General features: G+C 45.0%; 1 protein-coding gene across 3 annotated transcripts in view; it reads right to left on the bottom strand.

The window, feature by feature from the left end:
• Nucleotides 1-1,464: 1,464 nt before the first annotated feature.
• The window catches only part of DDC (dopa decarboxylase), a 98,567-nt gene continuing 83,848 nt past the window's right edge, over nucleotides 1,465-16,183 (bottom strand). For all 3 annotated transcript variants that reach the window (XM_054991480.1, XM_054991482.1, XM_054991481.1), the window contains exons 13-14: nucleotides 11,481-11,582; nucleotides 1,465-4,353 (exon numbers count right to left, since the gene is read on the bottom strand). In XM_054991480.1, coding sequence (XP_054847455.1) covers nucleotides 4,147-4,353; nucleotides 11,481-11,582 — 309 coding nt within the window. In that variant the 3' untranslated portion in view covers nucleotides 1,465-4,146. The remainder of the gene's footprint in view (nucleotides 4,354-11,480; nucleotides 11,583-16,183) is intronic.

The raw sequence follows: 16,183 nt of genomic DNA, 5'->3' as shown, positions 1-16,183 counted from the left end.
GTTCTGGTCTGACCTTCTGGGGCAACGGAAAACAACTCCGCGCCATCCTCTATATGACAGCCCTTCAAGTACTTGAAGATGGTTATCATATCACCTCTCGGTCAGCCACTCTCCAGCCTAAACATACCAAGCTCTTTCAACCTTTCCTCTTGTATGTTTTAGAAGAACTGTGTCCATTTATCCATTTTTGAAAACAGAATGTGGTTGCCTTTATAACTTTGCACATGCTTAGAGGTATTTTGCCTATGGATTGTATTTGGAGGAGAAAATGTTTCCTCTCTTGGAGCAGAGAAGCATCGGCTTGATGTGCTAGAATTTTTTTTTTAATTGACAACTCCAAATCCCAGTCGTTTTAGTAATTTGTATTTGGTCAGAGATGGGAGACTTAATGAAATATCAAATGCTTCTATTTTTTGTCTTCTGAACTAAAGGATTCCTACAACTAAGGAAGAGAGGGAATTCTGGGAAGTGCAGCTTGTCATGGGAGAATCTGCACTAGCCCTTGTTTGTATAACTACCAAAGGCACATCCATTGCATCTGGTCATAATAAACCAAAGCCTGTTATTGTGCACATTTCCTTGCTTAACTAGGGCCTAGAGAATTCATTGGGAAGGTAAAGCCATGTTTGAGCCATATCACATTCCAGGCTGCAGGTAAGACTCAGAGCCAAGCTACAAGCGATGTCTGACACAGGTTGGACACTTGTCAGCTTCCCTCAAGTTTTGATGGGAAATGTAGGCGTTCTGATCTTGTAGCTTGGCTCTCCATTTAATTGAAGTTTACAGAGTGGCAGTCTATGGGAAGGAGAACATGTGGACGGGAGGAGAGTGCAGGTGTTGGGCTCTCGCCAGGTGCCCCCCTGCCACTCCGTTGGGTGCAGGGCTTTTTTTCAGCAGGAACGTGGTGGAACAGAGTTCCAGAACCTCTTGAAAATGGTCACATGGCTGGTGGCCTCGCCCCCTGATCTCCAGACAGAGGGGAGTTTAGATTGCCCTCTGCGCCGCTCAACGGTGCAGAGGGCAATCTCAACTCCCCTCTTATAGAGATCAGGGGACGGGGCCACCAGCCATGTGACCATTTTCTCCGAGGGCAACCCACTGAGTTCCACCACCTCTTTTCGCAGAAAAAAAGCCCTGGTTGGGTGTGTGTGTGTGTGGGGGGGGGGGTGTCTGTAAACTTCAATTAAATGGAGAGCCAAGCTGTAAGACCAGGATGCCTACATTTCCCATCAAAACTTGCGGTAAGCTGACAAGTGTCCAACCTGTGTCAAGCGTCACTTGTAGCTTGGCTCTCATACAATCAAATGTTTCTTCATACAAAAAAATTCCCTCTGCGAAGAAAACAAGGACTGTTTCCACACGCCCTTAAAGGGACAGCGCACTAATGGAATGCTGGTGACGTCTCTGCAAAACGGATGCGGGCCATTTGGCTTCCATTTTTTTGGTGTCTTTTCTGGGACTGCGGAAAGTGCATTCCCAAAAAAGGCTCTGATAAAATGGAAGCCAGACGGCCCGCAACCGTTTTGCAAATGGAGGCATCTGGATTCATGAGGAAAAGCTGCCAGCGTTCGGTGAGTGGGCCATCCCTTTAAGGGTGTGTGGAAACAGTCAAGGTGTCAGCAAAAAGCATTCACAGGTAAAAATTATGTGGCCCAGACACAGATTTAGCATCCCAGTAAGAACTAGATCCAGGTTTTTGACTGCATATTAAGCATTACTTGGTTACCTTTAGCACATGTGAGCATCATGGAAGAAGTCAGGACTAGAGATGGGCACGATCCTCATTACGATCCAAAAAACCCCGCGATAATGGCAATCATGCGATCGTGACTCAGCGGATCGTGATCGGCCACGGCCAACGATCCAGCGATCGGGAGGGGGGCTGGATCGGGGCTGGATCGTGCTCGGATCGGGAAGCCAGACACTCAGGCACCAGTAATCTATTCCCAGGGCAACGGAACCAGGGGAATGCCTGAGCTGTGTTTCCCCTCCTTCTGTCACCCTGGAAACCCAAATGGAAGCCCAGTTTTCCTTGATCAGCAGGGCTTCCTTCCAACCACAGAGCAACAAAGCAGTCACCAGTTGGGAGAAGACACCCAGGGGAGGGAGGGGGAAGGGGGTGTTCTGTAGCCATGGGCACTCCAATCTCATCCCTGCAAACCCTGATAGGCAGCTCTGACGGCCAAACACAGAAGGCCAAACACAAACACAGATGCAGCCGGCATCACCCACCATTCTTTTCTCCCCAGCGCGCTCCCTTTTGGCCTGGTGGGCGGGCACATGGGGGGTGCCGCCAGCGAGCGGCCAGACCCCCTGCCCCCTGAGGGGAGGCGGCTCATCACCATCTCCCCATGCCCGGTGGCTGCCACCAACACCTTCCCACATAGCTGGGAATAGCAGCGCGCCCTGCTTTGGCCTCCACGATCCACGATCCACGGATCGGGAACGGGAGATGATCGGTGTGGATCGTTTAGTCGGGATCATCACTGGCACCAATCCACAATCAGCTGGATCGGAAATTTTTTTTTGGATCTAGTCAGGACACAAGTCTACCTAGACATAGAATGAACAGCCAGCATTTCACAGTGTAGAAATGCCACAACACTTTAGCACATCTGATGGTGGTGATGGGGCTCTAAATCAAAACCTGTAACAATGAGGCTGTGATTCCAAGCACAGTGACTTCACCGAAAGGTACGCTGAAATATACAAGGCTTGGTTCTCCGTAATGCGAAGGTTTTAGACTGATTCAGGTCTTCTGTTTTTCTCACTCTGGTTTTGTATTGCCGATACTAGAAAAACTACCACATTGGCAAAGGACTGTATGGCCAGGTATGGCTCTGTGCTATACAATGACTGTTTTCTCCATGTTCACTTATGACCAAGTAATGACTTCTTAAAGAAATTACAAAGCTGCAGATATAATTTTCTAGGCTCATGGACTGTTGTGGAAGGGAAACAACAGGAATTTTGTGCCACCACATGCCTCATTTTCTAGTTCCCCAACCGCTCACGTAAATTAACCCCCTTTTGCAAATTACAGCATAATCGAAAAGGGGCTTTAACTAAGGAAATTGTTCTGAGATAACAATCTCATTTTGTGCCTCAGTCATTCCTCTGTTTATGCAAAGAGGTGACAGTGAGCAGAGAGCAAAGAAAATAGACTCCAGCTATGGGCAGGAGTGTCTTTCTTTGCTTCTTGGAATCAAAGGCTGAGTAAACAATATTACGCTCAGTATTCTTGGATGCAATAGCTGATTCGGCACACGTTGGATAATGCACTTTCAATGCACTTTAGCAATCGTTTGGAAGTGGATTTTTTGTTTCACACACGAAAAATTCAGTTCCAAATGATCTCTAAAGAGGATTGGAAGTGCATTATCCAACGTGTGCGAAATCAGCCAATGATGGGTCAAGTATGTAAGAGTAAACTAAGCAAAGCTCACTGGAGCCCTGATTGAACAGCTCGGGAAACAACCCAGGAAACCCTAATTATGAAACCATCGGGAACTTCCCGATTGATTCGATACCTTGGAAAATCCTATCATTAATTTTGCTTCACTGACCAAAAGGGTAGTTGTCCAAACACCAATTAATTCTAGTTCTAGAGGGTTGGATCCAGATTAAACTGGCAATTTCCACCAATTACCCCTTCAATCTGCAGACCTCTTTACCCTTGGAAAAGTTAGTCTGGACCCAACCCAGAGAGAGCTGCATTTGATTTATTGTTGGGAATGTAGTTACTGTGAATGGCTGTGTCCTATGGGTATGGCCTAAAGTGGCAGGCTTAGGAGAGAGCCAGAGCTTAGGGTAGAAAACTGGTGAGCTGTTCCCTTAGTTGTATAAAATGGCTCTGTCTAAGCATCCATCAAAGCTTGGAGAAGGTGTCCCCAAGCTGGAGAGGGCAGGGATAGGCATGAAGAAACAGCATTTTGCAGATACAGACAGACACAGGTACTGCTCTGAGCAGGGCAGGATGGATTGTGGTCAATAAGACAGGACTCGTAGGCTCTTACCTACGTATTTGGTTCTAGCACAGTTTGCCGTGAGTAGTTTGGCAGATATCAGATATGCTGGGAGACCCCATAATTCACTGCTACCACTGGCCCTTTGTCATTCCCTAAATTATCCAGTCAACGAAGTCTGTCACTGTTGCTGTCTCTGTGCTTTCAGAAGTTCACTCGCCAGTTGCACAATGTGCTTCCAGGCAAACTGGACATGGGCAGATTCCACAGTGCGAGAGCAAATTGAAAAACGCAGCACAAATTTCCCTCTCAGGCGACATGGAACAAGATGGATCTTCCGCGCCTCATTTATGCTCTTAAGCAGGGCCTCGTTGAGTTCATTAGTGCCCTACAGAAATGACAAAACAAACACAAACAAGGGTCATTAACGTCCCACGTGAAAACCCTTCCCAGGAGTTTGGCCAAGGCTGTTTTCATACGTCTCACCAGCCGCGCAAAATCGCGCAGAACTCCCAGAATGACAACATCTTCCTGGCGCAATTTCCCGTTATGACTCCCGTTTGTGGCACCGCAAACCAGAGTCACGATGGGAAATCACGCCAGGAAGACACTGTCGTTCCGGGAGTTTTGCGCAGCTGGTAAGACGTGTGAAAATTACCCAGGGCAGTGTTTCGAGAAAGGGGCTTTCAGACAACATTCCCTGAGAACATCTACATTTCTAGCCAGTTCACTGGCTCTACCCTTTGATTCCTATAAACAACAGAACTATTAAGTAGATCACTGTATTAAGTACACCTGCCAAAGGTTCAAAGGGTGACTGTTTGACCTGGGTTGATAACATTGCTATAGTTAGACAATACAAAAATAAATTCCTCTCTTTCTACATACACTTTAATATGGAGTATATCAAAATCAAGACTTTTACTTTTTGCAGGTAATCTTGCACCCTCCTGAACTTCCCCGTCCACTCCTTTGTTGAAATCTGGTGTAGTGTAGTGGTTAAGTAACTGAGCTGCAATGCACCACTCCACTGGTTTGATTCTCACTACTGCTTTTTTTTTTTAAGAATTTTTATTGGATGGGTTTACAAACAAACATAATAATCATTATCATTTTCGCCATTGCATTTTCCGCATCCTTTCCCCCCTCCCTTTTCTAATGACTCCCAACAGTTTTCCATACCCAACTTAACCTAAAGAATATATACTATAAATTCTTAAAATGTATAATAGTATATATAATATATATATAATACATACTAATCTAGTCTATTTAGTTGTATTAACTATCTTAATATAATACTTATCTAAATTAAGAGTATAAAAATATATATAAGTATATAATAGGTACATATACTAACTAGAAGAAATATATATATATATATATATAATATACTAATCCTTAAATACCTATTATCTATATTATAAATCTATTGCTTCTATTACATCACTAAAATATCGTATATACTCCCTATTACCTATACAACCTTATTGTTGATTCTCACTACTGCCATGAGCTTAGCAGGTGGCCTTGGGTGAGCTGCTCCTCTCAGAGTCTGTCTTCTCAAGTGTAAGGAGATGCAATGTTAGCTAGGAAGCATAGTTTAAAGAAAGAGCAGGTGGAGATCGCTTGTTAATTTCATCTTCTCTTCCCCTAAGGCTCTGTCAATTTTCAGTCTAAAACTATGGGATCACAACTAGAGGGCAATGAGGAATGGAAATGGGCTGGAGCGGCCTTCCAGAGCTGGACTTGGACCTGGAGAGGTTATAATGGGCTGAAGTTTCCCTTCTGGCATTTCACAGCCCCTCCACACAGCTCCAGTGTATAGCAAAGCCTTTGCCCTGCCACCAGCTCTTATCTTTTTAAACTACCTGTAATGTAAAGTGTATGTGTCTTTCAATGCTTGGAGTATTATAGATGAAGTGTGGGGGTGAAAGAGAGGGATGAGCGAGGGAGATGATTGGTTGATGACTGAGAGGGTGGGCAGAGTGAAGGCAGTTTGAGACTGAGGGCCAAGCTACACATGACGAATGACACTTGAACGGCAAGTGGATTGAGTGGAGGGCAAGTGAACAGGGAGAAATACACTTGCCGTTCAAGTGTCATTCGTCATGTGTAGCTTGGCCCTGAGAGTGGAGGAAAAAAGAGTCAGTCAGGGCAAGAGAGGCAAGCTGAGTGCAGCCTTAGCATGTTTAAGCATTGCTGTGAAAAATATTGAGTCTGGTTTTAGCAGGCAAGTTGTGTGCAGCCTGAGCGTATTTAAGCAGTTCTGAGAGAAATATTTAGTCAGGAGAAAGCAGGCAAGCTGTGTGTAGCCTGAGCTTGCTTATGTTGTGTGAGAGAAATATAACCTGTGTGGAAACCTGAACTGTGTGTTTGAGAAAGAACATTCAGTCAGGAGAAAGCAGGCCAGCTGTGTGTGGGCCTGAGAAAAGGTCTTACTTGTAATTGAGAGAGAAATTAATATCAAAAGCAGGCAAACTGTGTGTGAAGCCTGAGAGAAGATTGGTGTGACTGGGTTTAAGTAAAGTAACTTTAAGAATGGAGAACTACTCTTTTGAAACCATCAGGTTTTAGAAATAATATGAAACCAATACGCTTCTTATAAAAATAAAAGTTTGGGTTTTTTTAATATCCCAGAGTATCTGTCATTCCTATATCCCATTCCTATCCTCAGGGACACATAGAACCACAAAGGAGCCTGAAGCTTGGGCACGTTACTAAAGGGGAAATACAAATAAAATATCTTGGAATATAATATTCCTGGTGGCAGCAATCAACCTAGAGGGTGTAAGAGAAAGATTAAAGGAAAAATCTACCCAAGAGGGAAAAAAAACTACCCTTCCCTAACATTGCATTTCCCAACATGTATTCTTCGCGTGTCAGATGTCTCATGTGAATAGACTCTCTGCCCCAGCTCCCCAGCTGTATTGTGAAGAGAATAACAACACTGACCTTGTTCACCACTCTGAGTGGGCACTAATCTGGCATACAAAATAACTGTTATTATCTGAGGGCCAAGCTACAAGTGACGAATGACACTTGAACAGCAAGTGGATGGAGTGGAGAGCAAGTGGAGGGCAAGTGAACGGGGAGGAATGCACTTGCCGTTCAAGTGTCATTCGTCACTTGTAGTTTGGCCCTGAGACATTCTCTCCCAGCACTGCATCCCATAGAATCTCTGACAATTTCTTCCCATGTGTCAGCCTCAGCGCCGGGGTCATCGGAGCCTGAGGGGAGAGAGCCCACCAGGCTGGCACCTAAGACACCATGCACCTTAAATGTGGTCCAACTCACGGCATGAGGATAAACTAGAAGTGTATATAAGCCATGTACTGTGCATTCCAGTCCCCTACCCACCCCAATAGTCCAGGATTACATTGCAGCTGATGACAGAGTTAACACCTCTGTTATAGGGAGATGGGCCACGGCTCTGCAGTGAAACATCTTCTAGGTTCAGCCCTTGGCATATTCAGAGCACAGGGTAAATTGTAAAAGACATTATGGAGCAGGGAAAATCAACACGGGGCTGCCATTTTCTATGGCAGTTCCATGTCCCTTGCTATGTATAGCTCTGTCCTTAACATTCTGAATAATTTCAGAAGCATACTATTGAGATATGGGTTGTTTGTTTTTGAACTAACTTTCTGTTTTTCAAGTAATTTTTTTCACGTTCTTTTTCCTTGAAATTGGACAGAACGGCGTGTGGGAGAAGGCCATGAAGCATGCCGGAAAGAGAAATGGCTGCTCCGCTTGGTAATGAGGGCGAGTCCAAAGGTTAATTTTTTCAATTTCTTTGCTTTTTAGTAAACTGTTTTCTCCTGCTTAATCACACCCCTTAAGTCTCAGAGCCTCACTCTCGGCATCTGCTCAAGCGGTAAGCTAATGATCTCTTGATATTGCACAGTGTGATCTTTCCAAATATCAAAGAAAGCAATTCGGAGGGTTAATATGACTAAGGGTTACGTTTTGCTTCCCTTGTCATAGCAGCTGACGATCAGTATGAAAAAAGCTGGTAATTTCCCAACAAGAACTGAAAGAACAGTGTTAATGGGGACAACTCAATCAGCTTTGGCTATTCGCATCTCAAAGCTACAGGAGAAGGATCATCATCGTTAATATCAATTTCATGGGCTCCCGGGTTCCCAACCCCTTATATCTATCAGATTTCACCTTTGGAAGTCCCAGCCCCCAACAAAAGATCTGGGGGATTTAACAGTTTATTAAACTATTTCTAGGCTGCCTTTCCCCACAAAACAAAGTCTCAAGGGTCTCTAGCAGACTAACAAAAATTTTCATAGCACTTTAATGAACATTTAAGACAATATACATGGATATTTTTTTAAAAAATAAACCCCAAACATTTAATCAATCCCAGAATATCAATGCCTCATGACTGAATTGCACATTTTCTTTACCTTTCTAATAAGTGGAAACATTTGTTTGTTGTAGGATAATGGCCCTAGGAAGTTATAAAAACCAAGTTGCCCTTTTAACATGTTGTTTTCAAATACAGACTGTCATTCCTTTAATTTTAACTTTAAATGTTCATCATAGTTAGAAAACCAGATGTTAAATCATAACAATATCTGTTCTATAACATAAGAACTAACAAGGCTTTTTTTCCACAAAAAGAGGTGGTGGAACTCACTGGTACCATATGTGTGCACATGAAGCGTGCGCGTGCACTCCCAGGACCACACAATGACATCACTTCCAGGAAATGACATCATCACAGAGGGCGGAATCACCCCCAGAGGATATAAAAACAAAAGATAAGGAGGCCAGGCTTAGCTCTAAAGCAGGGGTGGGCAATTGTTTTGGCTCGGGGGCCACTTTGTGGGAGCGGAGGTTAGCAGAGGGCCGCACCTTTTAAAATGATTGCATTCATTAGTTAATTTTGCATTTCAGAAAAGGTATAAATTGTATCATAAAAATCAATAAATATAAATTAAATAAAATAGTGGTAGTTTTATTCAATTTATTTATTGTGCTAATTTCATATCATCTATAGCTGCAAGCACATTTAAATTTAGAATCAGTTTAATGAGACAAATGTACCCTATCACACTTTTCTACAATTTTTTTGAAATCAGGAGTGAGATTGCTTGTTGAGATTCTCATCACAGCCTGCACGGGAAGGAAATCTCAGTTCAGGGCGGATTTTTCTGACTGTCTTGGCGGGCCACAAAAAACTCTGTAGCAGGCTGCATGTGGCCCGCGGGCCGCAATTTGCCCACCCCTGCTCTAAAGAATTAGAAGCAAGCCGGCTGGGTTTAAATGCCCCTTTCCGTGCCGCTGCACAGAGAGGGAGAAAGACTGAAGGGATGGAGGGAAGAGGGAAGAGGAGGGGACATAATGGGGGAAAGAGACGGAATAGGTTGGGAGCAGCGAAGAAAAAAGATGGAGAATGGGTGGGGGGGGTTAAGAGGGAACGAGTGAGAGGAGGTGGTGGAGAGGGGGAACAAGCGAAGGAGTGGAAAGGAGGAGAGGGGGACAAGGAATGGTTAATGGGGAAAGAGACAGAATGGACTGGGAGCAGGGAGGTAAAGAGATGGAGAATGGTGGGGGGATAAGAGGGAAAGAGTGAGAGGAAGTGGCAGAGGGGTAAGAGTGAAGGGGTGGAGGGAAGAGACAATGGGAGGGGCATAATGGAGGAAAGTCTGAATGGGCTGGGAGCAGGGAGGTAAAAATGGAGAATGGGTGGGTGGGTTAAGAGGGCAAGTGTGACAGGAGGTGGAGGAAAGGGAGAAAGGGTGAAGGGAAGAGACAAGGAGGAAGGAGACAGAATGGATTGGGGAGAGGGAGGAAAAGAGATGGGAATGGGTGGGTGGATTAAGAGAGGAGTGGCGGAGAGGGGGAAGAGTGAAGGGGTGGAGAGAAGACAAGAAGGGGACAAGGGAGGGTTAATGGGGGGGGAGACAGAATGGACTGGGAGCAGGGAGGTAAAGAGATGGCAAATGGGTGGATGGAATAAGAGAGAAAGGGTGAGAGGAGGTGGCAAAGAGGGGTAAGAGTGAAGGGGCAGAGAGAAGATGGGAAGGGGACAAAGGAGAGTTAATGGGGGAAACAGACTGAATGGGCTAGGAAGAGAGAGGTAAAGACATGGAGAATGGATGGGTGGGTTAAGAAGGTAAGAGTGACAGGAGGTGGTGGACAGGGGGAAAGAGTAAAGGAGTGAAGAGAGAAAGGGTTTTAAAGGAATTAAGAGACAGAATGAGTTTGGGGCAGGGGGATACAGAGATGGAGAATGAGTGGGTCAGTTAAGAGGGGAAGAGTGACAGAAAGTGAGGGGGAAAAGAGAGGGGGAAAGAGTGGTGGAGTGGAGGAAAGAGAGAAGGGGTGTTAGAGGAGGAAAGCGACAGACTTGTTTGGGAGTGTCCCTCCTCCTAACCTTTTCTATTTCTTGTCCACTTTAACACCCTTTCTCTCTTTCCTCCACCCTTTCCCCCTCTCCACCCTTCCTGTCACTCTTTCCTTCTTAATCAATCCACTCACACCTTCTGACTCCTTACCCACTCCTTGCCTCCTTGCCCCTTGCCTTCTGTCTCTTTCCACCCTTACCCCTCTTCACTCTTCCCCTCTTAACCCATTCTCCATCTTTTAACTTCCTTGCTTCCAGTCCATTATCTCTCTTTCCCCTCCAATCACTCCTCCCGTTTTTAATCCACACACCCATTCTCCATCTCGTTTCCTCCCTCTACTCAATACATTCTCTCTCCTTCCCCCTTGTCTCTTTCTTCCACCCCTTCACTCTTTCTCCCTTTCCTCCACCTCCTGTAACACTCTTTCCCTCTTAAACCACCCACCCATTCATTCTCCATCTCTTTTCCTCCCTGCTCCTAGCCCATTCAGTCTCTTTCCCCCATTATGCCCCCTCCCCTTTTCTCTTTTGCTGGCCAGGCAGCAGAAGCCAGCGGGCTGGGTTAAAATGCCCTTTCCCATGTTGCTTGAGCAGCAACAGCATGGAAAGCGCCATATAAACCCCTGTGTCAGATGGAGCAAGGGTGGGGGGATTTTAAAGTTTAAACTTTAACCTCTAAACTCCCTCCCTTGCTCTAGCTGACTATCGGCAGTCAGTTGGACAAGGGGGAAGATTTTAATAATAATAACAACAGCATTCGATTTATATACCATCCTTCAGGACAACTTAATGCCCACTCAGAGTGGTTTACAAAGTGTGTCATTATTATCCCCACAACAGTAATCACCCTGCGAGGTGGGTGGGGCTGAGAGAGCTCCAGAGAGCTGTGACTAGCCCACGGTCACCCAGCTGGCTTCAAGTGGAGGAGTGGGGAATCAAACCCAGCTCACCAGATTAGAGTCCCATGCTCTTAACCACTACACCAAACTGGCTCTAAACTCCCTCCCTTGCTCCAGCTGACTGTCGGCAGTCAGTTGGAGCAAGAGAGGGATTTTAAAGTTTAATTGTCACATGATCATTTTCTAGAGGTGCTGGAATGGCATTCCGCCATGTTCCAGCTGAAAAAAAGCCCTGAGAATTAAAAAATTTACCTTTAGTCGGAAGCACACCAGTCCCAATACAACATCAGCACAGACCTCAAATCGATCGTCCTGAAGTACCAGGTTCTTAAATTCGTGAGCAAGCTTAATATGCTGAAATAATAAGCAGAAGTTATTTAATACATCCAGACCAATAGGATTACAGACTTCAAATGGACACAGAAGGGTGTAATTCTGTTTAGGATTGCACAGTTATAGAGCTAGAAAGTTTAAATGTGATTGTTATCTGATCTTAGTCCCACCTTCCAACTTGCCCATAGCTCTCTCTCTCTCTCTCTCTCTCTCTCTCTCTCTGTGTGTGTGTGTGTGTGTGTGTGTGTGTGTGTGTGTGTGTGTGTGTGTGTGTGTGTGTGTGTGTGTGTGTGTGTGTGTGTGTGTGTGTGTGTAAAAAAGTCTGGGGCTTTCAAGGCAAGTGAGAAGCAGAAGTGGTTTGCCATTGCCTTCCTCTTCAGAGTCTTCCTTGGTGGTTCCCCCATTGAAGTACTGACCCTGCTTAGCTTCCAAGATCTGACAAGATTGAGCTATACCATGCCGCCTTCCCTCCCAAATAGGTAATGTAATATTACGGATATTCAGCCTTGATAAGAAATGCATTAAGGTATTAGGACCACAATAACTCTTACTATCCTGCTTTCCCACATGTATTTTGTGTGATCAGTTTGTGACATATCAACAGCTAGGCCTTAACAAAGTCCTGTATATAAATTCTATATGTGAAATGTTAGATTATTAATCTATATATATAAAGACAAGTGTCCTGACTGACTCATCAACGCCCAGCCCAAACCCCTGGATCTAGAAACTTGAAATTTGGGAAAAACGTTCTTCTTGTGACGTAGAGGCTCACTAAGAGGAGATTTTAAGAAATTCGCCCCCTAAGGGGGTAAAATGTGTTTTCCCATACGGATACAGCTTCCCTGTGTGGTTGGCAGGCTGCTCATCCCCCACCCTGCCAACTGCCAGCTCAGCCACTCTGCCCTGATTGGGCTAGCTTTCAAGGTCATTTGCATATGGGGCCAATATTCTAAACAGTTGCTAAGGGAGTCAGTGAACGTGTCCTGAGGTAAAATGCACCTTCCAATCTTCCCCCAAAAGTTCACTAGGGTTGCCAATCTCCCTGTGATGTAGGGTTGCCAGCCTCCAGGTAGTGGCTGGAGATCTCCCAGAATTACAACTGATCTCCACGTAACAGAGATTAGTTCCCCTGGAGAAAATGGCTGCTTTGGGGAGTGGACTCTATGGTATCATACCACTCTGAGGACCCTCCCCAAACCCCACTCTATCCAACCTGGACCTGGGAACCCTACTGTGAGGCCTGCCTGCTTGCACCCCCCCCCCCTCTGATGGGTCAGCTGTGGAACTGTGTTCTGAGGTAAAAATTAGATCAAGGAAACTGCAGACAGTTAAAGAAAGACAGTATAAGACTCCTGGAAATGGATTTTATTTAAAAGTCAGTATGGCAACTGAGTTTTTAAATGTTCATGGGAAGATGGTGTACGACCTTTCTGGGGGCCATTTCAATGCAAACCTCTCACATGAACCTGCCGAAGTGCCCACCACACCACCCCTCCCTCAGTCCAACTCCACCTCACACCTCTTGCAGCCATCTCTTCTTACTGCCCCCAAGAAGCCTCCTGGCAGACATTGTGTAAGATATACCGATGCTAAAAGGAAGAAGCAACTTAGGGATGCAGCAAAGAAATATGCACACCGTACTCCTACGGTGCATTGAGCAGCAGTGGCCAAGTACCAGCAAGTCCCAAGTCCAAGGGAAAGGTGACCATCCCTGCAGGCCTGGGCACAGTAGTGACGACCCTAGCAGACCTAACAGCCCCGATATACCCTGATACTGTCATTATCACGGAGAAGTCCATGGATGAGCTGTGCAAGCATGCCATTCTGACCCCCAAGAACAACAAGGCTGCCATCACTAATGAAACACAACTCCCTCGAAGGGGCAGAAATGGAGTACAGATCTGTGGACTCAGTGATGCAAATGAATGATGCGGTCCACTATCCTGTGGAGTTCCTCAGCATACTCAACCCTCCTGGCTTCCCAGCCCACAAACTTCTCCTCAAAGTGGGGGCTCCATAGTGGGGAAAACCACCAATGAGGTCTACAAAGAGGATCTTCAGTAGAAAAATAAGGTTGTACGTATTTTTCACTTTATTTACTGCACTACAATGTTTTTGTTTTAAAAATCTCTTCAATGAATGTTACATTTCAAAATTCACTTCATCAGTTTTAGGCATCAAGAGGCTTCACTTTATTCAAACACTTTTGTGAAGCTTGGGTACTATGCTATTATACTACAAAGCCAACTCAATCCCCCCCCCCAACCAAAAAATGTTACATAACCATAAATATTATAACTGGATTTAAAGTAGTTAAATACCGTTGCGAAGCACAGGCATCAAGCTAGTCTATATATATATAAAGACAATTGTCCTGACTGACTCATCAATGCCCAGGCCAAACCTCTGAACCTAGAAACATGAAATTTGGGGAGAACATTCCTTTCATGATGTAAACACCCACTAAGAAGGGATTTTAAGAAATTCGCTCTCTAAAGGGGTTAAAAGGGGTAAAATGTGTTTTCCCAAAGGGATGCAGCTTCCCTGTGTGGCTGGCAGGCTGCTGCCTGCTTGCACCCCTGCCCACTGCCAGCTTGGCCACTCTTCCCTGATTGGGCCAGCCTTTCAAGTTCATTTGCATATGCTGCCTGATTAGTCCTCACCCCCACATTCTAAGCAGTATGCAGTTGCTATTGGGAGTCATTGAATGGGTCCTGAGGTCAAATGCACCTCCCAGTCTTCTCCTAAAAGTTCACTAGGGTTGCCAATCTCCCTGTGAGGCCTGGCTTTCCTGTGAGGCTAGCAGGCTCCTGCCTGCTTGCATCCCACTCTCTCTGATTGGTCAGCTGTGGAACTCTGAGGTAAAAAACAGGTCAAGGAAAATGTAGACAGTTGAAGAAAGATGGTACAAGACTCCTGAATACCGTAGCAAAGCATGGATATCAAGTTAGTATATTAATTTGTTTAAATCCAGATTGCTTCAAAAATCCAGAATGTCTGATGGTATCTTTTTGCAGCAAATTGTTTAAACCACAAAGGAACCATTTGAAATTCCTGCATTTGTTTTATACAGAAATAATACTTTCTTCATTTATGGTAGGGTATGAGCTTTTGTGAGCCACAGCTCACTTCTTTAGATACCAGTGTATCTGGTATCTGTATACCACATGTATAATGAACAGTATTTAATACAACCACTAGAGGGCGCCAAAGACTTTTCACAGTGTAGGCTTTCTCCATAGGCAGCATAGGTTGACTCAGAAGGCAGGCCCATTTGTTCAATGAAACTAAGCTACCATGTTAGTTCTTTCATTGAATAATGGTGACATTCAGATCAACAGCAGAGAATGTTGATGATGGAGAATGAAATATAATCTATAAGAGTAAAATGCTGAATGTTTAAGGGATAGCACAGGAGAAGTCAAGATTTTTGTAATGATATAAAAGAAAGAGCTACTGGAAAACCTGTTGTCTTGCTATGCTTTTGCTTGCCCCAATGAAAAGTGTGTGTGTGTGTATCTAATTTGTTGTTGTACATATGTACACTTATAGATCTGACCTTAATTGCATATAGTTTATTATGTTTCCAGTAAAAAGAAATACACAGTGCAATGCCACATACCTGCCCCACCTATGGTTGCCAATATCCAGGTGGAGGCTGGAGTTCTTCTGGAATTACAGCTGATCTCCAGATTACAGAGATGAGTTTCCCTACAGAAAGTAGACTTCATGGCAACACATCTCTACTGAGCTCCCTCCAGCCTCCCTACAGTCTGCCACGGAATCTCCAGAAATTTCCCAGTCTGGAGTTGGCAATCCCAGCCCCACTCCAGGTCCGCCTCCCTGAAAACAGGCAAAGCAGGCACAGAGAGGAGGTGGTGGGTGCACGAGACGAGAAGGTGCAAATCCCACGTCCCACCATGTTTTGGTCCTGTGCAATTCTGCCAACTTCTGACTAGAGTTATTATACCATAATTAAATCCTTTGGTTCCTGGGTTTTTGACTTTGCAATCTGTTGCTCATATTCCTTCTACATAAAGATACATTTTAATGTGTGGGTGTCTTCTCTTGAGGTGGGGGTCAGCTGGAACAAGCGAGTTTTTTAAAGCTTAAATCGCCCTAGGTGAAAATGGTCACATGGCCAGTGGCCCCACCCCCTGATCTCCAGACAGAAGGGAGTTTAGATTGCCCTCCACGCTGCTGGAGCGGCGTGGAGGGCAATCTAAACTCCCCTCTGTCTGGAGATCAGGGGGCGGGGCCACCAGCCATGTGACCATTTTCAAGAGGTACCGGAACTCCATTCCACCACGTTCCAGCTGGAAAAAAGCCCTAGGAGGTACAGATGAAGGAAAGTAGTTCTTAGATAACATATTGTTAATTTGTGGTAATCATTACCACAAAATGTGAGGACGGCCATTGGCCACATCAACAGTTGACCAACAGCTACTCAATGCGCCATCCAGGGTCCATGATAGTATACTTCTAAATAACCTGCAGTACAACTCTAAATAACTCACAGCAATCCACAAAAACAGTATACTTCTAAATAAATACCTCTGAATACCAGGTTCTGGGGACAAACAATGAATGCCCAGCTTCCCAGAAGCATTAGGTGGCCA

Source organism: Eublepharis macularius, chromosome 11 (genome assembly GCF_028583425.1).
Source record: "Eublepharis macularius isolate TG4126 chromosome 11, MPM_Emac_v1.0, whole genome shotgun sequence".
NCBI lineage: Eukaryota > Metazoa > Chordata > Lepidosauria > Squamata > Eublepharidae > Eublepharis > Eublepharis macularius.
The sequence above is the reverse complement of the archived record's forward strand: the minus strand, read 5'-3'. Positions and strand labels throughout refer to the sequence as shown.